This window comes from Salminus brasiliensis, chromosome 5 (assembly GCF_030463535.1).
Source record: "Salminus brasiliensis chromosome 5, fSalBra1.hap2, whole genome shotgun sequence".
NCBI classification, from domain to species: Eukaryota; Metazoa; Chordata; class Actinopteri; order Characiformes; family Bryconidae; genus Salminus; species Salminus brasiliensis.
The window spans coordinates 46,130,501-46,156,600 of record NC_132882.1 but is presented as its reverse complement, the minus strand read 5'-3'; the positions used below and the strand labels follow the sequence as shown (position 1 = coordinate 46,156,600).

At 45.9% G+C, this 26,100-nt stretch overlaps 3 protein-coding genes across 5 annotated transcripts in view; all 3 read right to left on the bottom strand.

Moving 5' to 3' along the window:
- Positions 1–1,837, bottom strand: part of LOC140555788 (transmembrane protein 276-like) — a 2,295-nt gene extending 458 nt beyond the window's left edge. The window contains exons 1-3 of one of the 2 annotated variants that reach the window (XM_072679101.1): positions 1,697–1,837; positions 926–1,019; positions 1–767 (exon numbers count right to left, since the gene is read on the bottom strand). The exon at positions 1–767 is cut by the window's left edge and continues 458 nt beyond it. In XM_072679101.1, coding sequence (XP_072535202.1) covers positions 240–767; positions 926–1,019; positions 1,697–1,710 — 636 coding nt within the window. In that variant the 5' untranslated portion in view covers positions 1,711–1,837 and the 3' untranslated portion in view covers positions 1–239. The remainder of the gene's footprint in view (positions 768–925; positions 1,020–1,696) is intronic. The other variant, XM_072679102.1, reaches the window with a different exon arrangement.
- A 1,550-nt stretch (positions 1,838–3,387) lies between these two features.
- Positions 3,388–8,797, bottom strand: cyp21a2 (cytochrome P450, family 21, subfamily A, polypeptide 2). Its single transcript, XM_072679100.1, has 12 exons — positions 8,674–8,797; positions 8,330–8,521; positions 8,138–8,227; positions 7,295–7,449; positions 5,261–5,356; positions 5,039–5,149; positions 4,824–4,910; positions 4,623–4,709; positions 4,226–4,339; positions 3,974–4,140; positions 3,737–3,840; positions 3,388–3,629 (listed from the first exon to the last, which is right to left on the bottom strand). The coding sequence occupies exons 2-12, from the start codon at positions 8,421–8,423 to the stop codon at positions 3,388–3,390; spliced, it is 1,347 nt and encodes a 448-aa protein (XP_072535201.1). The 5' UTR covers positions 8,424–8,521; positions 8,674–8,797.
- Positions 8,798–11,159: 2,362 nt separating this feature from the next.
- Positions 11,160–22,617, bottom strand: tnxba (tenascin XBa). Of its 2 annotated transcripts, XM_072680645.1 has the most exons (16): positions 22,556–22,616; positions 20,724–20,764; positions 20,079–20,650; positions 19,570–19,779; positions 16,761–19,385; positions 16,431–16,553; positions 16,147–16,290; positions 15,814–15,933; positions 15,546–15,701; positions 14,684–14,808; positions 13,914–14,046; positions 13,489–13,640; positions 12,449–12,545; positions 11,923–12,084; positions 11,629–11,792; positions 11,160–11,542 (listed from the first exon to the last, which is right to left on the bottom strand). In XM_072680645.1, exons 3-16 carry the CDS (start codon positions 20,548–20,550, stop codon positions 11,441–11,443), a joined length of 4,785 nt encoding a protein of 1,594 aa, XP_072536746.1. In that variant the 5' UTR covers positions 20,551–20,650; positions 20,724–20,764; positions 22,556–22,616; the 3' UTR covers positions 11,160–11,440. The 2 variants fall into 2 exon arrangements, with proteins under 2 accessions (XP_072536746.1, XP_072536747.1); XM_072680646.1 differs by lacking the exon at positions 20,724–20,764 and having other exon boundaries at positions 22,556–22,617.
- Between the last annotated feature and the right edge of the window lie 3,483 nt (positions 22,618–26,100).

The following is a 26,100-nucleotide window of genomic DNA, read 5'->3' as shown; positions in this document are numbered from 1 at the left end:
TTATAAAACTGTGCCGTTGTTACTATTTAATTTAATGGCTGCAGCGTTTTCAAAAACAAGCTGGGGAATAAGAGGCTGACTCCAGTTTCTTTGTGAACGCAGACCAGCAGTTCAACGAGCACAAATTCTATAAACATGGTGGACTATAACCTTCCATTCCTTTTTCAGTCCTGCAGTTAACACCACACCACATTACCCTCATATCTCCAGTTACAAGGCTAATCCAGGGGGCTATCACTTTAATCCCAGCCTTTCAGATCCTGGAGGAATTTGTTCAGAGCCGTCTTTGTTGTCCAGCAGCCTCCAGCCATGACGGCTTTGAGCATCCACCGCAGAAGCCCACCCGCAGCCTGCGGGGACGTGATGGAGCCCAAGGCGGCCCCTCTGACTCTGGGTGCCACTAGAGCTGGCAGGCTGAGGGCCACGCTACCCACCACTCCGGCGGCGTTCCCGGCGAACAGGCAGACAGTCAGCGAACAGGAGAGCGCCGATAACCCCACGCAGCGGGACATGACCACCAACCCGTCCACAGACAGCCAATCGGCGAGCAGAGGGAGAAGAGTTGAGCCAATCAGAAGCACGTGGGCGGTGGAGCGGTCCTCGCTGAGCCACAGGAAACCGAACGCGGACAGAACCGGGCCAAGTGCCTCGGCGGCCCATTCTAGATCCTTCTGGGCGGCAGCGAGAGATGGGGTGGACGCAGGGAGAACCGCCAGGGCGGAGGAACATGCCACGAGGAGGAAACCCACGGAGGGAGCTCTGTGGTCCTGCAGAGAGGGAGAAATAGAGTAGAGGCTGATTATGACTGAAATGAGGAAATATCACAAAACAAATATATATATATATATATATATATATATATATATATATATATATATATGAATTATTACTGTTTTAGTTAAATAAATAAATTCTATATATTTACCTTAAAGAGGTGAAATGCAGCATTTAGTGCTGATAGGGCCAGAATGATGTCCACAGACACGTTCATCAACTCCTGGACCGCATCCATCAGTGCTCTACTGACAGAAATTCTTATTAAATATGAATATGTCTATGTTCTGATTGGTCGAAAGGGGTACAATTTTGCATAGACACACCTTGCATGCCACTGTACAATCATTATAATCAATTCTAATGTGTTAATATGTTTTATATATATATATATATATATATATATATATATATATATATATATATATATATACAAGATGTTGACACTATATTAAGCTTATGTTTTAATGTAGTGTTTGATGTCTGTGATTTTATCTGCAGTGTATTTTGGTAGTTTAATGGTGTGTAGGGAGTTGTATGTACTGTAAAAGCTACGGTGGAGCTGCTTCTTGGTCGAATTGTCCGTTCCACCTTAAATGGGGCAGCAGTTCCATTCTGGCGCCTCAGGCGCCAGAATGGAACTGCTGCCCCATTTAAGGTGGAACGGACAATTCGACCAAGAAGCAAACTCATGTAAATCTGCCCTCTTTAACGTGTTTTAAAACACACACACTTGAACCTGCTTTACACTACAGATAGCTAAGACACTATATAATACCATAAAATCCCACAAATCCTAAATTATAATCCGAATAACGAAAAATAGTCTTAAATCTGCACCGTTTCAGGACGTTGCAATCGGGCCACTTGCATTATAAAGCCAGAATTCCCATTTAAAACGTCAGATTTTTTTGCAACTTACCGCACAGAAAACATATATAAGACTTAAGGAAACATTCTTGAGTGATATGTGAACTTTATTTTACCCTCATTGTCTTAAAAAACAATAATTGTGAGCAAAAGCAGTCGCGTTTACATACAGAGCTCGCCTGGAGCAGCCATGAACGGTGGCTGGCTGAAGGGCGACGTGCGCACTGCCCCTAGTGGTTGGGAGCAGCACGGCGCTGAGGAAAGGTAAAAAAATGCGAATTTGAACCATTTTCGTCTCTTTATTTGAACTTATACAGAATATAAGGTGTACATACAGCAACTAGAAAGTCTTAAGCGTTCGTTTTTGTGTGGGACAGTGCTTGTGTTAGCTGCTGTTTGTTAAGTAGCTAGCTAGCATAGCCTGAGCTGTTGCTTATCCTTAAAGGTGAACTCCACTCATTTTTTTTCGAGCTAAATTCTTCTGTAACTCGGTGTTTGATAACTTATCCAGAGTTGAGTTTGGTGTGAAACTGAGCTTCACTGTAGATAAACTGACCCACTCTGATCTCTGTACAGTGGAGGTGAATGGAACCAGGCGGCGGTCGCCATGACTACAGCACAGATACAGCCCATAATGTATCTCCTATCCAAACCCACCAGTGCAGCTACACAAGTCTTCTGAGTCTTATATGGATGATGATGATGATGATGAAGATGATGATGATGATGATGATGATGAAGGTAAAATAGTGAATAGAGAATCTGAACTAATGCAGTTCTCTTTAGGGACTACTTTCTGTAGCTGCACTACACCCTGCAGCATGTATCCCTCCACCATTTTAATGATCTGATTTTAAAAGCAGGTTCTAGAGCCGAACTCTTCTCAGAACTCTGGTAGAACCGTGTCTCAGGCATCAGGCAGCGTCTTCATCACCATTAGGTAAAGAACTTTCTGTGAGGAGCTTTTATTATTAGAGCTTCAGACGTCTGCTTCCCTTCACCTCCACTGTAGAACCACAGCTCTGACTGGGGGAGCTTATCTAGAACCTCCACTGTAGAACCACAGCTCTGACTGGGGGAGCTTATCTAGAACCTCCACTGTAGAACCACAGCTCTGACTGGGGGAGCTTATCTAGAACCTCCACTGTAGAACCACAGCTCTGACTGGGGGAGGTTATCTAGTTATCTAGAACCAAGCACATTTGCTAATGTGGAAATAAATAATTATATTTATGTATATTTAGATACTATTATAATAGATACCACGGGTTGGTGGCCGTGGTGGTCATACTATCACTATAGAGAACTGTTTATAATGGGGTGCTCTATGGGACATGTGATAAGAGCTTTTTATCTATGGCTACATTACAGTAGGGTTTATGCTAGGGCTGGCCCAAACAGCTTCAAATACTCATCAGTGTTTCTCAACCAGTATGAGAAAATCCATCCTCAAACCCAGTAATATTTACATTTTATAATCAACCATCATTGATACATGTTTATTACTGCAGTTCCTGATCTGTCCAGTAGTGGTGTGTAGTGTGTGGTGTGCAGCAGTGAGAGCGCAAATGAACTGAAATCAGCCACAAACATATTAAACACTTTCTGTCTGACTGTAACAGTCCGAGTTTCCCATATCTAATATTCCATTTAATATTATAGAATATTTCATAACAATAAAAACAGGTACTTTTCAGTGATACGCCAAAAAAATAGAAACGCCTTTTAAACACTCAGTGTGGTTTATTGTGCTCTAGGCCGGACAATGACCCTGTATGGTTTGACCTTCAGAACCACCGTGGCCACGCCCCTCAGGTCAGGAAGCTCCCCAGGGATCTCAGGGAGGAACTGGAAGTCCCGCAGCAGGTAGGCCGTGAACAGGAACAGCTCCATTTTGGCCACAGACTCTCCGAGGCAGAGCCGAGCGCCCCCTCCAAATGGCATCAGCGCCCGCAGGGACCCCCCTCCACCCTCCAGAAAGCGCTCTGAAATAAAGAACAGGTCCTATCACCATTATTCAGCACTGCAGGGGGCGCTACTCCTCCTCTCAGGGTGTTCAGCTACAGTCTGGTCTGAGATGCTGAGGTTCTACCTGGTCTGAAGCTGTACGGGTCGCTCCAAACCGCCGGGTCATGATGAGCTCCGAATAAATTAGGGATAATAACCGTGTTCTTGGGGATGAAGTATCCTGCAATGCTGAAGAGACAAATACTCCGTATTCATCTGACATTTACATGAAGAGGTGATTCACAGAGAAGTGATTCACAGTGAAATGATTCATAACAGTGATTCAAAGTGTTTGGTGATTCAGAGCTTTCAGGTACTGTACCTGCTGTCCCGTTTGGCCTTGTGTGGAACAGCGAGAGGGGCGACCGGTCTCAGTCTGAGCACCTCATTAATGACCGCGCACAGATAGGGCAGCCTGTGTCGGTCAGTGTATTGAGGATACTGCCCCTTTAACACACTGCACAGTTCCTCATACACTCCAGTCTGAACCTGCGGGCGAGAGAGGGCGTGAACCGGGGGACTCAGCAGATTATACCCCCTCATAACCCCCCAACCGTACGAGCAGCCTCGGTACCTCTGGTCTGTGTAAAAGGAAGGCCACGGTCCAGCAGAGCCAGGCTGCAGTGGTCTCTGTGCCCCCGATCAGCAGGTCCACTGTGGTCATGTGCATCTGGATGTCCGTCAGAGTCTGAGGGAAAGAAGCAGACGGAGCAAAGGGCGTCTGTAACACTGACTGGGTCTGTTTGAACTCTGGGGTCAGCTCGGGGTCGTTACATGCAAAATCACAGAAGGCCTCTTGACTGACCCTCTCAGAGTTCAGTAGACAGTGTGCGGAATTAAGTGATTCATAACTTTTGAACTGAGATTAAACTTTAGAATGGAGGCTGCTGAACCCTGTTAGCAGGGCTGTCCAAATACTTTTGGACACATAGTGTATTTGATCTGATGTAATTAATGTCGAGTGTATTTACTGTTTTCTGTGCTGTTCTCTCTGCTGACTCGACGCTGTGCTGTAGAAGCGAGGCTGTGAGGGTTCCACCGTCTTTAGAACCGCTCTTCTGCAGAAACCACACAAACAGGGTTCTGGTTATCTGTAGAACTCTCAGCTTCACTCTCACTGCTGTTACACATTAACCAACCCAGCAGTGTGTCTTTAGTCTCTCCATTCGTACCTGAAACTCGTCCAGATGGCCTCCAATCAGCTCATCCCGCCTGGTGACCTCTTTCATAAGTTGGGAAAAGTGAGGATTTGGCAACCTCTGTGTGGAGATAAGAGCAGAACAGGACGAATCAGACAGTCCGCACAGTTTGCAGTCAGAAGCTCCAGAGATCAATCATGATACACTAAGTGTCCCAATACTTTTGTCCATTGAGTGTACTTTGTTACCCGGAGCAGAGGGAAGGAATCCAGCGCAGAGATCCATGGAGAACCCCACAGAGACACGATCTTATTCAGACAGCCGTGCAGGTTCTGCAGCTCCACTGAACTCTTCTCATACTGACACACACACACACACACACACACACACACACACACACATTATCACATACACACTATGTTGTTTTATTGAGAGTGAGCTCAGCTTTACTGTGTGTCTGAGTTACTGACTGATTTAGCGAATGCGAGTGTAGTGATGACATTGCTGGCTGCTACGGTGAAGTCCTCAGACAGATCCACAGCTTCCTCCCTGTAGTCCAGCAGCACCTGTCAGAGACACAGACAGCAGGGTTCATTACTTAAAATCATTCTGACAGACTGTAATACAGTACAGGAAGCGTAGGGGGCGCTCTATAATGCTCTATAATGATCATATGATCCACACGCTCATTCTGACAGGCTGTAATACACTACAGGAAGCGTAGGGGACGCTCTATAATGCTCTATAATGATCATATGATCCACACGCTCATTCTGACAGACTGTAATACACTACAGGAAGCGTAGGGGACGCTCTATAATGCTCTATAATGATCATATGATCCACACGCTCATTCTGACAGACTGTAATACACTACAGGAAGCGTAGGGGGCGCTCTATAATGCTCTATAATGTTCATATGATCCACACGCTCATTCTGACAGACTGCAATATGCTACAGGAAGCGTAGGGGGCGCTCTATAATGCTCTATAATGATCATATGATCCACACGCTCATTCTGACAGACTGTAATACACTACAGGAAGCGTAGGGGGCACTCTATAATGCTCTATAATGATCATATGATCCACACGCTCACTCTGACAGACTGTAATACACTACAGGAAGCATAGGGGGCGCTCTATAATGCTCTATAATGTTCATATGATCCACACGCTCATTCTGACAGACTGTAATACACTACAGGAAGCGTAGGGGGCGCTCTATAATGCTCTATAATGTTCATATGATCCACACGCTCATTCTGACAGACTGTAATACACTACAGGAAGCGTAGGGGGCGCTCTATAATGTTTATATGATCCACACGCTCATTCTGACAGACTGTAATACACTACAGGGAGCCTAGGGGGCGCTCTATAATTCTCTATAATGATCATATGATCCACACGCTCATTGTGACAGACTGTAATACACTACAGGAAGCGTAGGGGGCGCTCTATAATGCTCTATAATGTTTATATGATCCACACGCTCATTCTGACAGACTGTAATACACTACAGGAAGTGTAGGGGGCGCTCTATAATGCTCTATAATGTTTATATGATCCACACGCTCATTCTGACAGACTGTAATAAACTACAGGAAGCGTAAGGGGCGCTCTATAATGCTCTATAATGTTTATATGATCCACACGCTCATTCTGACAGACTGTAATACACTACAGGAAGCGTAGGGGGCGCTCTATAATGCTCTATAATGTTCATATGATCCACACGCTCATTCTGACAGACTGTAATACACTACAGGAAGCGTAGGGGGCGCTCTATAATGCTCTATAATGATCATATGATCCACACGCTCATTGTGACAGACTGTAATACACTACAGGAAGCGTAGGGGGCGCTCTATAATGCTCTATAATGTTTATATGATCCACACGCTCATTCTGACAGACTGTAATACACTACAGGAAGCGTAGGGGGCGCTCTATAATGCTCTATAATGTTCATATGATCCACACGCTCATTCTGACAGTCTGTAATACACTACAGGAAGCGTAGGGGGCGCTCTATAATGCTCTATAATGTTCATATGATTCACACGCTCATTCTGACAGACTGTAATACACTACAGGAAGCGTAGGGGGCGCTCTATAATGCTCTATAATGATCATATGATCCACACGCTCATTCTGACAGACTGTAATACACTACAGGAAGCGTAGGGGGCGCTCTATAAAGCTCTATAATGCTCATATGATCCACACACTCATTCTGACAGACTGTAATACACTACAGGAAGCGTAGGGGACGCTCTATAATGCTCTATAATGCTCATATGATCCACACGCTCATTCTGACAGACTGTAATACACTACAGGAAGCGTAGGGGGCGCTCTATAATGCTCTATAATGATCATATGATCCACACGCTCATTCTGACAGACTGTAATACACTATATATTCATATGATTAATTGTAAATGCATGTTATTAGCAGGAGTAGTGTGTGTGTGTATGTGTGTGTGTGTGTTGTGTACCTGTTTAAGGTGTAACGCTTGTTTTTCTATAACCGAATGTAGGCTCTCAGCAGTGCAGCGCTGCAAAGCATTATGGGCCAGGCGCCGATGGGCCTTCCACTCCTCACTGTAATCACCCAGAGAGATGCTCCGCCCACCTCCTGACACTTTATCACCTTTAAGTAAGTTTTGCAGGCGTGAGAGTAAACACTACAGGAACAGGCTCATCCACAGCCTCCCACAAAATCCCACAAACTGCTGAGCCCTGAGTCAGCGTGCCGCCTATGTGGTTCCCATGCCCAAGCAGTTGCTAAGTTGTTGCTAAGTGGTCACTAGGGTGAAACTGTTTGATATTTGGCTCCTACAGTACTTCAAGTGATTGCTTGGTTGTTGCTGTGGTATTTCAGGTGTTGCTATCATGTTGCTCAAGTGGTTGCTAGGGTGTTGCTTGGTGATTGCTAAGGTGTTGCTACATAGTTTCTATTGTGTTGCTAAATGGTTGTTAGGTGGTTGCTATGATGTTGCTTGGTGGTTGCTAGATAGTTGTTCTATAATTACAGTGGCATCCCAAGTGATCATTATGGGGTTGCTAGGTAGTTGGTAGATGGTTGCTATGGTGTTGCTAGATGGGTGCTTTTGCCCAGTAATTCCTATTACAAAACAATGAATACGGAAATGACTAATTTAGCAGGAATTGCTGTGAGTACCTGAATATGATTTTTAGAAGAAATTACAAAAAGTACTTATAATAAAGTATCATTAAAATACTAAATACTAAAAATAGCAACAGTTACAGTCAATTAAAAAGTACTGAATCGTACTGTAACAGCAATTAAAGGAATCCGGTGAGTGGATCTACAGCACCTGTGTATGAAGGGGGTCGTCCTGCAAAGTCTGACCACTTTTTGACCAGGGCTTCCCGGATGACCTGACTGCTGTTCAGAATCACCATGGCTGTGTGGAAGACAGAAACGTCAGTAACGGAGTCTGATTTCAGTACAAATATCGTTCCCCCCGTACCCCCAGTACCCCCCGAGTTCAGACACTCCCACTAACTGGTGCTGCCGCAGTGCAGGCGGTAGATGTTTCCATAGCGACGGGCCAGCGTAGTGAGGTGAATGGGCAGGTGGTCTCGGGTCAGGTCCAGCATGTTTCCCAGCAGGGGGAGAGTGGGGGGTCCAGGGAGGACGGGAGAGAGAGAGCGAGGAAGCAGAAAAGAGATGGGGTGAAGAGGTTTGGGCACAGCAGCTGACCACAAAGAGAGACAGCAGAGATCAAAGGGCAGATGAGTTAAAGGGGTGGTCCGGTGTGTATCATCCTCTATCTGCTGTATCTGTAGAGTACGGTCCATCACCACAGACCCTCAGGACGGTGAAAAAGAGAATGTAGTGCAGTCTTACCGTCAGACTGTCCTGTTTGGCCGTCTGCATAGCTGTGGCTGTTGCTCTGTCTGAAAAGGTGGACGATTAGCCTCCACAGCACGAGCAGCAGTGTAACTGCCCCCACGCCCAGCACTGATACGTACATACTGAAGCGAGTCACTCCTGACCTAACCTGCCTCATCCTTTTATCATCTCTCTCCTCCATCTGTCTCCACCCAGCAGTGTTTGTGTGTCCATCCTCTGACAGGTCAAGGGGAGGGAATGTTGTTTCGGCCTCCGCGCCAATGTCAGGAGTAGTGGGGGTGAGGAACTGCCCACAGCGTGACTCTTTCCAGATCCCTGTGTTTCCAAGATACCATATTCCCCATGTGCTGTATTACAAGGGCGTAACGGTCCCAGGTCCGATTGAGTCCAGTGTTCACAGGGTCCTATGCTCCCAAGGCCCTATACCCAGGGTAGACTCACCTGTACCCATATTCCGAGGGCTCTATGTTTCCAAGCCCCCATTTTCCAAAGGTCCTTATTTTCCAAGCTCCTATGTTGACAAGGCCTTATTTTTATCAATGCTCTACATACCCACGATTCTGTGTTCCCAAGGCCCAATATTCATATGGTCCAGTGGGCACAGGGTCCACATTTCTAGGGCCTTATGCTCCCAGGATTCAGTTTTTCCAGTGTTTTACTGTCCTGTTTACCCATGAGACAATACTCCCAAGGCTATACATTCCCAGAGCAGTACATTCCTATGGCCCTATATTCCAGTAGTCCTGTATGATAAAGCCTGCATGTTCCAAGAGCCCTGTATACGCAGAGCTCTGCACAGGGGGCGTGAACAATGCGCTATCATTATGCAATAAGATGACAGGTAGGTTTACCCATCAGTCATTGCCACAATGGTGTGGCAAAAGGGATTTAACAACTCTGAATCATATATTTTACTGCCACCCTTTGTCCGAGCTCCACTTACAGCGTCATAAGGTGTGATATATCATGAGTAATGTCAGCCCCCCACCCACCCCCCTGCCCCCCATGCTGTTAATAGGCCCACTACAGTAGGCCTGCCTATTAGAGAGTTCGTACGGAGCATGAATACACACTGCTGAAGGAGCTACAGTGGGGTTCTGTGTGTGTTGTTGTAGAACCTTAACGGCTGAACTTCATGCGGACTTGAGCTCGGCCAGAAAGGAGCTATTCATCTGGAACAGAGTGGGGATTCAGTGTGTGTCATGGATGCAGGCTAACAGGGCTGTAAAGCTGGAGCAGCTAATCAAAGAGGCCCAGTGTGAACGCCAGCGGAATCCCCCTCACAGCCAAACCACCACCCGGCCTCAAACCACTGTCCTGAAATGGATCTGCTGTCAGAAGCACACAGCAGCAAAGTACAACACCCCCCCCCCCCCACCCCCACACACACACACACACCACCACACACACCACCACTACTACACACACACACACACTGCGGCAGAGTTCCAATACTGATCAATACTCCAGTGTTTACATGACGTCGTTGATGATCATGGAGGAGTGTGCTGATCCTGAAGAAAGCCCACCGGAAGGCGAGGATCCCACCCGAACCACCAAGCCAGCCCTGAAGAGCTGAACAGTGATTGGCTGTTTAATGTGAGTGGGGTACCGGGCCAGAGAGAGCTGGGTGAGTGTGTGTAGAAGTGTGTGTGTGATGTGTGTGAGTGTGCTGTAGTGTTTGTTTTGTGTCTGTACTGTGTGTGTGTGTGTGTGTGTGTGTGTAGGTGTTTATGAGTGTGTATTATACTGTGTGATGATTTCTTCTGAATATTCTAATTTGGAGAGATGAAAGGAGAAGTTATCAGAACGTTATGATTTAGACATTGATTAGAATTAGATTAGAATTAGAATTTTTAATGTTGAGAAAAAGAATCTAATGAACTAATCGGTTTAATTTAATGTGGAAGAGATAAATATTTACCACAACATCCCAGTTTACAATGTTGCATGTGTCGGAATTTTGATGAATATTCAAATATTTCACTTTTTGAGAAATTTTAACTATTTTAAGTATTTCAATTCAGAATGTTTTGAGATTTTCATTTTCCAGAATATTCTAATTTAGAACAATATGGGACGATTTGATTTGTTCTGGTTTGGGAATGTTTAGGGATTTGAATTCTAAGGTTTTTCTGAAAGTTGGGAAGAATTGATTTTTGCTTTTTGATTTTAATTTAGGACTTTTTTAATTAAATTGAATGAAAACTGAAAATTTGATTGATCCCAAAACTTGCTTATAGATAAACATGATAAAAATGATGAGTAAAATGTATAATAATAATAATAATAATAACATGAAGAAGAAAGCAGCTGAATCCAGGTCAGCCAATAGTTGTGCTTTATTTGGTATTTCTATAAAACCTCTTTTAGAGACGTAGTAAAAAAAACAAGACAAATTCACATCGAACCACTAAAGGGTTCGATCGATACGGTCAACAGGAGAGTTTATAAACCAGTTCAGGTAAACAGTGGATCACACGAGCCTCCAGTCTCTAAACCTTCTAGATCCATCAGAGTGGAGCAGTGCATTCATATCAGTAGCAGTGAAGTGGCTAGAGCACGATGAGTCGGTTCTAGAGCCTGAAGACTCCTTTATAAGAAAACATACACAGTATACAATATGCCCAAAAGTTTGTAGACACTTTGCTGGCCCAGCCTTTCTTATTCTGTAGTCAGGGATGTTAATAGAGAGGTTGTCCTGCTGGGTGTAGGAGCGAGCGCTGGGTCCAGTGTTGGAGGTGGTACAGTGAGGTGTGTTCTAGCCCCGGGACGTGATGTGGCTCAGGGAGGCCGGCCGCAGCTTCATCTCAGTGTAGGGGATGGAGACGTCTTTACCCTTCCAGTCTATCCACACCACGCCCTGCGAACCACACACATCCAGATGTTCAGTGTTAGACCAGTAGAGTGACCTACAGGGTTCCTCCGGAGGTTTCATCCAACTCTTACCTGGTTCTCAGAGAAGGTGGAGTAGAGGCCGTTGAGATTGGCTTTATAGCAGTTCTTGTACCACCAGCCCCCCATGTAGGCCTTAGCACAGTGAATGCTGAGGGGGTTGGGGTCCTTGTCTTTCGTGGAGAATGGACGACCATTGTGGTACTTCATGGAATCTCCTGCGAACACGAGGGCATTACATTAATCATGTTATTAGAACGTCAGTCTCGTTAGGTAGTTCTGTCCAAGAAATCAAGTTAACTGAACTCTGTTTATTGATTGGCGGCCGGGGGGGGGGTCTGCTCTTACCCGCAGTGCCGGAGTATCCGGACAGTGTGATGGTGTAGTGATTATCCTCAGGTCCCACGGTGAAGTTGGAGTAGTGAGCATAGGCGGTGTCGTTACCGTATCGCAGGTCAATGCGCAGGGTCATTGGGGTCAGGCTGGTCAGACTGTGGAGGATATCATTACCTGAATGGGAGGACAGATGGAGGAGAGAATGTAATTATAATAACTACAAGCTGCTTTCTGAGGAACATGCAGAGTGACAGAGCAGCTGAAGCAATACCCAGGCGGTTGCTAGGTGGTTGCTATGCTGTTGATAAATGAATGCTAGGCAGTTGCTATGCTGTACCGAGTGGTTGCTTGGTTGTTGCTAAGTGGTTGCTAGACACTTGCTGCGCTTTTCCAACTGGTTGCTATGCCATTGCTAAGCAGTTGCCAGGTGGATGCTTTGCTGTTTGATGCTATAGTGTTTATATAACGTAATAAAAGGTGATTGTTATCGTATGCACCACAATGTTCATATTTTGATTGAACACTCCTGTAAACCCACCCAGCCAGAATTCTGCACTCAGGAATCCAAAACCTTTACTGTAATCCTTCCAGCTCCTAAAGAAATCTGTAGATCCATCAACCCTCCTCTGAAACACCTGGAAAACACACACACACACACACACACACACACACTCAGAGAAACTTGTCCATACTGCCGTAGGCTGAATGGGTGGGGCTAAACTGCTGTAGGCTGAATAGGTGGGGCTAAACTGCTGTAGGCTGAATAGGCGGGGCTAAACTGCTGTAGGCTGAATAGGTGGGGCTAAACTGCTGTAGGCTGAATGGGTGGAGCTAAACTGCTGTAGGATGAATAGGTGGGGCTAAACTGCTGTAGGCTGAATGGGTGGAGCTAAACTGCTGTAGGATGAATAGGTGGGGCTAAACTGCTGTAGGCTGAATAGGCGAGGCTAAACTGCTGTAGGCTGAATAGGTGGGGCTAAACTGCTGTAGGCTGAATAGGCGGGGCTAAACTGCTGTAGGCTGAATAGGTGGGGCTAAACTGCTGTAGGCTGAATGGGTGGAGCTAAACTGCTGTAGGATGAATAGGTGGGGCTAAACTGCTGTAGGCTGAATGGGTGGAGCTAAACTGCTGTAGGATGAATAGGTGGGGCTAAACTGCTGTAGGCTGAATAGGCGAGGCTAAACTGCTGTAGGCTGAATAGGTGGGGCTAAACTGCTGTAGGCTGAATAGGCGGGGCTAAACTGCTGTAGGCTGAATAGGTGGGGCTAAACTGCTGTAGGCTGAATGGGTGGAGCTAAACTGCTGTAGGATGAATAGGTGGGGCTAAACTGCTGTAGGCTGAATGGGTGGAGCTAAACTGCTGTAGGATGAATAGGTGGGGCTAAACTGCTGTAGGCTGAATAGGCGAGGCTAAACTGCTGTAGGCTGAATAGGTGGGGCTAAACTGCTGTAGGATGAATGGATCAGTCTAACCTGATGTGGGCTTAATGGGTGTGGCTAAACTGATGTAGGTGAAATGGGCGGGGCTAACATGACTTTGGGCTGAACTATCGCTTTAAGAAATGTTATCACCGTACCGTCCAGCCTCCTCCCTCAGTGTCCATATCACAGTAGACCCACACTGGCTCTCCGTCCTTCCCCTCAGGGTAAACCTCCGCCTCTCCGGACTCCTTCACCCCGTTCTGCTGCACCTGTGAGCAGTCTGTAGGGTAGGGGTGGGGAGCCTGTGCTGCGGGGCAGAGTTCGATTGTTTTAAAGAGACAGATAAACTCTGTAGGCCTCAGGTTCCTGACTCTGCTTGGTGTCTAACACTCCCACTAAAACTCATTAATGCTCATTAATTCACTAATTAAATGGACAGGCTAGTTTCAGAACCAGGGCTAAAAACCACTTCTATTAATTATTATAACATTTTAATATATTTAAACATTTATATATTTATAATATTTTAATTATATTGAAACACTGACCATTGGTCAGACTGGCCAGATCTAGAGCATACCAGTGGTGAAAGTGGTGGAGACAACGTTGATGTACTGTCCTTCACTCTCTCCATCTACTTTCACTGTGTAGTTGGAAAACGCCGCCAGTCCGGTCAGCTCGTATCGGGTCACAGTTGGGATCAGAACCACTTCCTGTTTGTTTACAAAGCAAGCAGATGTGTTAGCACGGTTCGTTTAGCGCAGCGAAGCTACAAAGTGAGAGCTCAGTGTTCCTGAGAGTGTCTACCCACTAGAGGCTGACAGAGCGTCCGAAATTCAGATCAAGGTCCGAATGGTCCTGTGTAATCTAGAACCGCCAAACATGTTCAAGTGCATTGCTGTTAGCTTAGCTAGTACTGGATGGAGCTCCTCCACCACCATCATTCCAGAGAACACAGTTCCTCCACTGCTCCACAGCTCCTCAATGCTGGGGGGCTTTATACCCCTCTAGCCCACGCCTGGCATTAGGCAGCATGGAGCCGATAGGGTCATGATGTTGATCTGCTCCAGAGAGTCCTATTCTATTGGCAGTACTTCTTCTCTACAGGGACTAGACAAGCTGTGTGTGTGCATTTGCACATCTGTGTCAGCAATGGGTGCAGCTTACAGTAGCTGAATGCATTCATTAAAAGGGACGTCCACAAACATTTGGACATATATGTGTGTTAACTGCAGGAATGGGCTAAAGGTGGAGGTCAGATTCCTCTGTATGGTTGAATGGTTCTTCTTCTTCTTCCTCTTTTCTGACCAGGCTTTGACCCTTGTGACCATCTGAGGTTCTGCTATTCACCTTAACGTTCTCTCTGTGCTGGTATGTAAGTCGGTAACTTCTGAAAGCCAAACGCGGAGCCTTCCACGAAATCACAGCCGAATTGTAGGTGACCACAGTGGGGGTCACTGCCTGGAGCTTCACTCCTGAAAAGCACATTTAAATGTGTTGATTCATACTGGATTAAATCACTGCCCACCGATTATTCAGACTGTAAAACCACCTCACACTGCAGATTCATACTGGGTTAAAATCACATTTATTACAGTCAGACTGTAAAACCACCTCACACTGCAGATTCATACTGGATTAAAATCACATTTATTACAGTCAGACTGTAAAAATGACACACTGCAGATTCATACTGGATTAAAATCACATTTATTACAGACTGTAAAAACTACACACTGCAGATTCATACTGGATTCAAATCATACTGAATGACACACTGCCAATTCATACTGGATTCACATCATATTTATTACAGTCAGACTGTAAAAACTACACACTGCCAATTCATACTGGATTAGAAATCACATTTATTTGTCAGACTGTAAAAACTACACATTGCCAATTCATACTGGATTAGAAATCACATTTATTTGTCGAACTGTAAAAACACCACGCCATGCAGATTCATACTGGACTGAACTTCCTTGCACAGTTATTACTGTCAGATTTGATTCATACTGGATTAAAATTTAATCACAGTTACAGTATTATTGTCAGACTGTGGAAATGACGGACACTAAAGCCTCATACTGGATCTCTTTGCTACAGAACCTCCTCAAACAACACTCATCCACCCTGACAGAGCTTTAGAAAAGCTGAAGGTGTAGATAGTAAGTTACAGCAGATGGTCACTGAGATGACTGTCCCTCACCGCTTGTGGTTGTGAAGGTCGTGGAGATGGGCCTGCTCTGGAGGCCGTTGATTTGGCTCACGATCTTCACTGTGTAGAGGGTAAATCTGTCCAGGTTTCTCAGCTGGAGCTCCACCGTACTGCCGGACAACATCACCGTCACCGTCACGTTAGGAGCTGTGAGACGGAAAAAATAGGGGATCAGGCAAGAAATACGGAGCGAGTCCAAACTAGAGGAGAGAAGGAGTCGGGATGAAGGGTCAGAGCGCTGAGGATCAGCTCCACGCACATTTTGCAGAACCGTAGCTGAGGATGTAGTGGTCCACTTTAGCTTGAGCTGGCTTCCATATGAGCAGAGCTTTAGTGTCGGTGATGTTCACTGCCTGCAGGTCAGTGGGGGGGTCAGCCACTAGAAAACACAAACAGCGGAAATGACTCTGTAATAGCACAATTACTCTGATGTGCACTCTAGATAGGACTGAACAAGGTTCTTTGACCCAGTTTGATGCTATGCTATGCAGGCCAAGGACCGTTTACAGTAAGTATCCAGTTGTCAGGGGTCGATATAGAACCAAAGCCTTCAAGAGTAGACTACTGCATCACCAACTGGTATGAAGTATACCTGTAGTAACGGAGGCTGTCGTTGGCTCGCTCTCCACTGTTTCCAGAACAGACCTGACGCTAATGTCATAAGAGGAACCCGCCGAGAGTTTGGAAATGAGAACGTGGGAGAGCTGGGAATCTACCGACATGGATCCAGTCTCTCCTGAGAGGAAAAACAGATATCTTTGAGACTCATATCCCAGACTACGGTGAGTACACTATACGTCCAAAGATCCCCAGACACCCATCCAGGGGTGTCTGGATACTTCTGGACATGTATTATTTCACAGTCGTGTGTTGTACCATTGGCAGTGTTGCTGTATGTGACTCTGAACCCGGTCACTGTGCTCTTGGGCTTGGTCCAGGACACGGACAGAGATGTTTCTGTTATATTGCTGAACATCAGCTCTGTAGGGGGTTCAGGACCTGCGGAAGGATGACAAACACCAGTGTGAGCACTTAAACATGAGGAGCAGCACTGTGTCTGAGTAGTGCGTGGTGCAACCACCTATCCAGAACATACACCATATGGACAAAAATATTTGGACACCTGCTCATTCATTGTTTTTCCACCATTAGAAGCACCTTAATCTTCAGGAGTGTAGGTTGTAGGGGTGGATGTGGTGTATCTACCTGTAGAGACAAAGAGCCGGTGCAGTTTGGATGGTCCTCCAGGCCTGGAGCTGTACAGGGATACTAGGTACCGTGTCTGGGGCTGAAGGTTTCTGAAATGGAAGGATCTGGCACTGCCCGGGAGAACCTGAGTGAATTTCTTTGTGCTCTTTCTCTCAGCTTTCCCGACCTGGACTTTAGAAGTTCTGTTTGAGCTGTGGACCTCGGCCTCGTTCCCGGTGATGGTTCCTTTGTCGGAGTCTTTGTCGTCGCTTTTCCAAGCTTCCTGTGCATCTTCCTCGTCCTTACTGCCCGTAAGAACCTCCCTCCTCGTTACTGTGAAGTTCCTGAACACTCCCTGCGGGGCTTCCCAGGTGATAACGAAGCCAGTGGCAGTTATGTTGCGAAGCTCCACCGATCCGACGTCTTTCATTTTTGGGGTTTTCGCCTCAACGTTCGTTACGTTCGCCTCGCTCTCCACTGTCCTCCTTATAGACTCTCGTGCGAGCGTTGTCACATTGAGCTGGAGCTGCTTCTTGTCTTTTTCTTCAGAAACTGTCACAACATCCACCTTTTTCTTTGCAGGTGATTCCTCTTTGAGAAGAGTGACGATCGTCTGGGGTAACTTCCTGTCTTTTTCAGCGGAGGCCGTCACATTTGCATGCTTTTCCACCTTTCTCCTCCCAGATGTTGCCTCTTTGAGAGGCGCTGTCCCATTGACATGGACCTTCTTGTCCTTTTCAGTGGAGACCATCGTGTTGATGCCACTCGACTCCTTTTTGGTTTTCGCCCCGCCTTCTTTCAGAGCTGTCGTCTTGCTGTCCTGCTGCAGCGTCTTGTCTTTGCCGCTGGGCGCTGTAGTGTTTCCTTGGCTCTCTAGCTTCTCCTTCCCTGGTAGTTTTTCCTGAAGACCTGCTGTAGCATTGCTCTGGAGTTGCTTCTTGTGTTTTCCCTCGGAGACCGTGACAGTGTTCACTCTTCTTATCCCAGATGTTTCCTCTTTGAGGAGCGTCACGTTGCCCTGCCGCAGCTTCTTGTCGGGTGAAGCTGTCCCGTTTACTTCCTTTTTCTGTCCGTCTTTGGGAAGCGTGGCGTTAGCCTGGAGGTGGGGTTTGGGTTTTCCAGCCGACGTCGTTACGTTTACTTGCTTCTCAGTCTTTCTCTTTGCAGGTTCTTCTTCTTTGAGGAGTGTGGCACTGACCTGCTGCAGCTTCTTGTCCTTTTCAGTGGACATAGTCACATTTACTTGCTTCTCCACTTTTTTCTTGGCAAATGTTGCGTCTTTCAGAGCTGGTGTCTCGCTGCCCTGCTGCGGCTTCTTGTCTTTCTCACTGGGAGAAGTCACATTTCTGTGTTTCTCCACCTTCCTGGCCTCAGATGTTTCCTCTCTGAGAAGAGTGGCGTTGACTTGGTGAGGCCTTTTGTCTTTTTCATCGACCCGTTTTTCCACCTTTTTCTTGCTGGCCGTCACTTCTTTGAGGGTTGTCATCTCGTTGCCTTGAGGCACCTTCTTGTCTTTGGTAGAAGGAGCCGTTACATTCACATGGCTCTCCAGCTTTTTCTTTCCGGTTTTAAGCGCCGTCGTCACGTTACTGTGGGGGGGCTTCTTATCTTTCTCGGTTGATGTGACATTAAGGTGGCTGTCTATCTTCTTCTTTCCAGGCAATCCTTCTTTCAGTGGGGTTTGGTCTTTTTCAGCAGCCGCAGACCCATTTATATGTTTCTCCACCTTCTTCTTGGTGGATGCTCCATCTCCAGGAAGTGTCACGTTGGCCTGGTGCAGTTTCTTGTCTTTTTCAGTGGAACTCGTTACATTTACATGTTTCTCCACCTTCTTTTTGGTGGATGCTCCATCTCCGGGAAGTGTCACGTTAGCCTGGTGCAGTTTCTTGTCTTTTTCAGTGGAACTTGTTACATGTTTCTCCACCTTCTTCTTTCCAGAAGCTACATCTTTAATAAGGGTGGCATTACTCTGGACTTGACTTTTGTCTTTTTCAACTGAAACCGTTCCATTTCCATGTTTCTCCACCTTCTGCCGTCCAGATGCTCCTCCTTTAACAGTCGTAGTGACATTACCCTGCGGAATCTTCTTGGTGTCTTCTGTAGACGTCACGTTGAGTTGAGGATGGGTCACTTTAGCAGAGGTTGTTTGTTTGGCATCTGCTGAGGTTTTGGCACCCTTCGCCAAGCTGGACAAGACTTTAGAAGTTCCATTAGACTTCTTCTCAGCGCTTTGGGTTACGCTGTGATTCACAAGCACGTCTTTGAGCTTTTCTTGCTTGGTGCTGGGTTTTTCTGAGATGTTTATCAGGAGATCGGTTGTTTGTAGCTGTTTGTCCGATTCAGTTTTCTGGGCCGTAGCTTTGCCTCCTGTTGCTTGTTCTTGGCGCTTTCCGTCTTTCAACAGAACCCTGTTCCTGGTGTCATCGTCCAGGTCTTTGACCGTGCTGTTCGTCGAAGCTGGCTTGGTTATACTGGGCTTCGCTGTCGGCTCCACTTTTCTGACATCCTTCTCGTCGTCCACTTTCTTTTCAAAGATCGTCTTGTCCAGCTTTGTCTTTGTCACGGTTTCTGGTTTGAGGGCGCCACTTCCAGACACCTTCATGGCCATAGTTTCCACAGACAGTGTATTTTTCTTGTTGCCACCTGTTAGAATGGGAAACAGGACATAATTTCATTGACAAAAAGTGGTGCATTGACCTGAACACAGAAAAGATTCTTAGTGATCCACCAATGCCACTTTGCCATCAGCAGCCGGAGCCTGAGGGAGCACAATTGGCCTTGCTCTCTCCGGGGTGGGAGGGGTGGATGGACAGATCTGGGTGATTACCTGTGCCTTTGCTGCAGTCCAGGCCTGTGAAACCAGTCTGACACACACACTTTCCGTTCACACACTTCCCCTTGCTGTTGCAGTTGGAGGGGCACGAGGCATCGCTGCAGTCCGGACCTCCGAAGCCAGACTGGCACACACACTTTCCCCTCTCACACCTTCCCTGACCGCTGCAGTTGTTGGGACACTGCTCCTCTGAGCAGAGGGAACCTGGGAAAGTGGGATGGGGATGATCACTCTCACAGCCCAAGTGTTTTGACTAACAGGTTCATTGTGTGCCGTGTAAGTCCTCACACACTTCCCTCCAGTGGAGATGTTCAGTGATCTCTACCAGACTTGCTGACGTGGTTTCTGACAATGTATGAACCACTGTTACCTAGAACATGCTAGAGCTGATCACATGTAACGGAATCTGGAAGCATTTGGGGTAGAATAAGATTTTCCCCCAGTGTTCTGTAAAGCTAGTCCGTTCTAACAACAGTACACACTTGTGGGGGGAGCCTACTTACATTTCTTCTTCAAAGCTGACACCTCCTTCTCCAGGAACTCTACTCGTCCCTGTAGCGCCTCCATCTGGGGATCGCAGCCTTCAGTGCACGCACTGATCTCCAGGCTGATGTGGTGCTTCATCATCAGAGGAGATCCAGGCTTTATACTCAGCTCCACCTCCTGGATTCTAGTTGTGTTGACTGCATCTTTCTGGGGGTCCCTCTGGACACAGGCTTCGCTGATGATGACTGTGATGGTGGAACTTGAGGGAAGTGTCTCTTTGGAGGTTTTCTGAGCATTGTTGGTCCCGGCAGGTTTGGCTGAAGAAGAGGTCTTTGACTTGACGTTGAGGACTGAGGCCACTGGCTTTGGGAGAACATTGAGATTGATAGCATGAGGTGTCGGCTTAGTGGAGTTCTTTCTCTCGCCGATGGAGGCTTGGAGAGAGGGGAGGGGGGATAGCAGGAAGAGGAAGGCCAGGGAGATTAGCATAATGAGCTAGCTCTGTTGGAGTAGAGATTAGGAGCCTGAGATTAGGTGGAAATCGTCCTACTGCCGTCTGCAGAGCTTGGTGGAGGAACTGATGTAGAACCTGAAAAAGAGAGATGGTCTTCAGATTTATCCATGATCCTCATAATTAAAGAGGTACTACACTAGAAACCCACCTTCTGATGATGTCACATCAAGGTGGGTGGAGCTTCGGTTGCTGGCAAATACATATTTATTGTTTTAATTATTCATTTTTTACTGTATCTTTATGGAGGTGCTGACAATGGTTGCATAACAAAAAGCTTAGAAATGTTCCTTTTTTAATCATTAATAAGTAACAGTAATAAATAAACGATTAAACAATAAATTCATATTTTTGCTAGATACATTTCTTTTATTCATTTGAATAGTAGCAATGACATATATTCCCCACATCTTCTTAAATGGCTGCAAACACTGGAGCTCAACTGCTAACTGCTAATTCTGTTACTTCAGCTAACAGACGCCCGCACTGCCTGATGAGGGGAGAGGGAGGGCCTCTCCCTGAGAGAAGACTCCCTGGGGCTTCTGGTCACTGACAGATGGCTGTGGCATCACCAGGAATCCATCCTGCAACCTCCCAGTGATGGAGCAACACTTAGACAGAATGAACGGACCAATAGAATCATTTCTACCATCACTGACTCTCTTACATCGTAACAAACATCAAACAAACCGCTCACATCACAGGCGTGATCAAGGCTACAATGCTACTGAAACCCTGCACTGGATTCTCACAGTCAGGTCGGTGCTGAGAGAGGTCTCACGCAGAAGATGCAAAGCCCGAGCTCAGGTTGGCGTGCTTAGCGAGCATGCTAACACGCTAACAGTGCTGCACTGTGCTGTCCGGATCTGAAGGACTGTATGTCTTTGACTCTGCTCTTACATAATCTTTGCTTAGGGAAGCTGTTTGGTGCCAAAACCAAATTCTTGCTCACTTCCAGCGCTCACTTCTGAGGCATCTCAAAAATTCAGACCCCTGCAAAGAAGTGTGGAACTCCCGCTAACTAAAACTCCGCTAATAAGGCATTTTAATGAACCTACAGTGCCACTGTGTAGCTAGACTACCCCTGAAAGCGGCCTATGAAGGGTAACTAAGTCTTTATGAATGGTTTTTAGGTCTTAAACATCAGTAACATCAGTTTTAACACATACATTAAAAGATCAGCAGTGCTCCATGTTCCTCCATACTGCTGAAGATCAGGTGCTGCTGGTTCCTGATCTAACTGTGGGTTCTCCATCTGTCAGCTTCAGCAGAGCTCTGTTAATATCTGACTACAGCTGAACCCCGACAGGAGCTTTAATCACTCACTAATGATCGTCTGATCAGCTTCATTAACATGTGAAGAAAGTTCTCTCACAGTCTGAGCTCTGAGCGATGTTGCTGAGCTTCACAGTTTCAGCAGTGCTGATCTTCATTAACTTTCACAATAAGAGCCTTTCTATAAATGTCTATTCTGTCTGTGTCTGTCTAGTACTCTACACCATACTATACTGGGCTGGTCCATACTGGTCCATACTGGTCTACTGTACTAAATAATACAGTACTGTACTGGTCTATACTGGTCTACTGTACTAAATAATACAGTACTGTACTGGTCTATACTGGTCTACACTGTATAAGCAGTGATGATCTTCATGTTTTTGCACTTTACAATAAGAGCCTTTCTGCTGTTTCTAAGTGTTAATAACTCGTTAATAAATGGACCATCTGAGAAGAAGAAAGCTCAGACTGAACAGGAGGAAATGTGAAGGTCAGGTGATGATCTGTGGGGAAAAGACAGTAGTGGAAACCTGCTGAGAAAGATCTGCTGGAGCTGAGAACTTTAACACTCACTGACCAGTCGAGAAGAAGAAGGAGGAACAGGAAGCAGAAACACCTTTCACAGTGGAGATGGAGATTAGAAGCGTGTGATCGGCAGGTTGTAAGGGTGAGGATAGGAAGTGTTGAATATGGAAATAGACTCACTCAGCTGATCTCTGTGCAGGTCTTCACCAACGTGGGGCTCCCTCCATCTGCTCTGAGAATCTCCAGTGGAGTGAGTGAGGAACCTGAGCGGGAGGAAGGAGACCAGGAGGCACCTCACTCGAGGGGGAGGAAATGAGGTGGGGGGGGCAGGTCAGCTTTACCTTTACGGCACACCCCCACCTCTCTGCAGGCTTACGGTAAGAGCACTTCTGCCTCCAGTGCAGCGGTTTGGGGGTTTATTGTGAGAAAAGTGAAGCAGCTGTGTTTTTACAGCACTTCTGTTCAACACACACTCTAACAAACACAACAGGGTTCTGAAGCTAGAACCACTTTTAGTCCTCTAGAACCATGTTTTTGAAAAAGACTTTTCTCACTATGAGACCAACTGAAAGGTTCTGCATAGAATCTTTACATGATTCCTTAAACTCTGGATTAGACTATACCACTGCCCTGTACTAGTCCATAACACACTACACTACACTACTAAGAGGGTCTGCAGTGGGCTATAATGTACTATACTATTCTACACTATACTATAATGGTCTGTGCTATATGATACATTACTAAACTATACATTACTAAACTATACTATACTAAACTATACTATACTATACTTTACTGTACTGTACTGTACTACACTACACTATACTTTAATGGTCTGTACTATACTATACTATACCACACTGTACTATAATTGTCTGTACGATACGATACAATACGATAGTATACTATGTAATACTATACTATACTATACCATACTATACTGGACTACACTATATTATACTATGCTACACTATACTATACTATGCTGTACTATATTGTGCTATGATTGACTGTACTATACTATATTATATTGTACTATAATTATACTATACTACAATGTACTACATTTATCTATACTTTGCTATACTATATTATACTGTACTATAATATAATGCTCTACACTATGATGTACTATATGGTACTATACCCTACTATAATGCTCTACATTTATCTATACTATGCTATACTAACCTATAAGCACAATCATTTCCTATATTATATTTTACTATATTTTACTACAATGGTCTCTACGATGCTATACTGTACCATTCTACATTATTCAATACTATACTATGCTGCACTGGCCTATACTATTGTAATCTGTACTGTATTATGATGGTCTACAGTGGTCTTTATTTCACTATACTGTACTATATTATATTACACAAGTCTAAATGATACTATACTACTCTATACTATTATTCTGTACAGTACTGGCCCGTTCAGCTAGTGATGTGCATAGGGCTATATCAAGGTGGACCGGGGAGCACCTTCTCAGTCCATCCAGCTTCTCTCCTCACTGCAGCTGAAGTGTCTCAGACTGTTTTGGTTTATTTTGGTGTAAAATAGGACACTGCAGCTCCAGAGTGAGAGGAGTGATCTACAGCAAAGTAGACCAGGAGCTGAACCTCACCTTCAACATAAACCCTGAGAGAGCTTTGTGAGGTAAAGCAGTGCACTGATGTTGTAATAACAGCCAGGCGGCGTTTTCTACGACCCTAAAGCTGAGTGAGGTCCTTTGTGGAGAGAGTTCTGTAATATATGTCCAGTACTTTTCCCCTTCTCTCCACACAGTTAGTGTAAGGGTCTTCTCCACCTGAACATAAAGGGCACTTGTCCACCCCACCCCACCCCACCCAACCCCGCCCCACACCCCCCTCTCTGTGCTGGGTGGTCAGTTCTCATCTGGACCTCCATCAGAGAAAACTTCATCAGGTCCACCCTCTGCCTGACCTGAGCTTGGCCTTTAACAGTGGGACCTACGCCAAGCCTTCAGCAGTCACGACTTCCTACACACCTGGCACTGCCACCTGGATCTGAATCTGAATCGGATCCAGTGTTGTGAACCTTCAGTGGTCCTGCTTCTTCATGCTCAGCGGTTCTGTGAAGAATCAGCCTATCATGATTGATCATTGATCTCAGATTCAGCCAATCAGTCCAGGCATGTTTGGTGTCTGACATGGGCTTCTTTAATTTCCAGCAGGATACGCTAGGCTAACGCTGCTAACAAACACTGGACTTCACCAGAGTCTGGAGCTGTCACCAGTGTCATCTCTGTGTCAGGTTTCCTTCTGATGACTTTTTTCATTAAGATTTTAACCCCAATTTGGATCGTCAATTTCCCGACCCGTACATGACCCCCACCTAGGCTGAAGGCCGACACTCACCTCCTTCTAAACATGGGCAGACAATCAGCCACAGATGCAATGTCAGCACTGCCCTGGAGGGATGTTGGGAGAACCCTAACCCTGGAGAGAGCAAGGCCAGCTGTGCTCTGTCTGGGGCCCCGGCTACTGACGGCTAGCAGCATGAGCAGCGTCTGATGGCTCTTGATTATGTGTGTGTTAGCAACGCCACGCAGTAGAACAGTGCACCACCCTCTCCACTCTTCATATGGGCCGGGCTTGCCTGTCTTATGACTGGTTTGTGAAAGTTTTAGTGGTCTTCCAGATCTCATCGTGACTTCCACAGCTCCCCTGAACTGTGGTTTCTCACAGTCTGCTCTGTAGAAACCTTCAGGCAGGTGTTTAGAGGAGCTCTCGGTTGCTTTGTAGCGTGGTTTTAGTGTGAGAACAGCCAGAGAATTCACAAAGCTTGAAAATTTGACTCAGCTCCTCAGTGCAGATAGTGACATGACTCAGGCCTGAGACAGATCTGAGCCCGTGCAATGCTAAGGGTGCCTCTTCGGTCCAGGGTGCCAACACTGTTGAGTAACACTGTGTACAAATGCATCTTCAAGCGTAGAAATCTAAAACTGTTATATACTGAGGAGATCGAGCCTCTATAGATCCTCTCTAGCCTCTCGGGCAGATGCTGGACTGGGGTCAGGCTGTAAATCGGAGTGGACGTTTATGGGAATCTGAGTCATTTATGTAAAAACACTTCCTCTCTTCTTCAGCAGTGAAAATATCTGCATTTCAGAACGCTGGTATTTGTTCAGCCTTTATTGGTGCAAACTTAATGAGAAGTTTAACGGTGTCGGTCCGGACAAGGCGGGCATTGACCCGGCCCTGACTGAAGTGATGGCCAATGGGCCGCAGTTGCTTACATTGGAGCAGCCTTCAGAGATTAAAATAATATCAGCGTATAAAGCCTGGCTCTGTTCTCTCTCTCTCTCTCTCTGCTCTCGGACTCCCAGCCTTACCCTGCTGAATAGGCAGGAGTGGAGGGGTGCAGTTCTGGAAGTGGGAAGCTGGAATCCCCCTAAAACACACAAGCTTACGTATGTGAATCATAAACACGTCAGTAAATATTGATAATAATTAATTCTACTATAATAACCCCTCAGAGAGACAACAGCGTCCTTCACTTTATGATCATGTTTTTAGAACTAACTTATTTATAAAGTAGAAAACTGCAGTCAGACAGAAGCTGTAGCACAAACACAGGGATAAGTGTAGCTTAACTATTTAAATAGGTAGTGTAACCATGGGAATGAGTGTAGTGTAACCATGGAAAAAAGTATAAAAAGGTGTAGTGTAACCATAGAAATGAGCATAAAT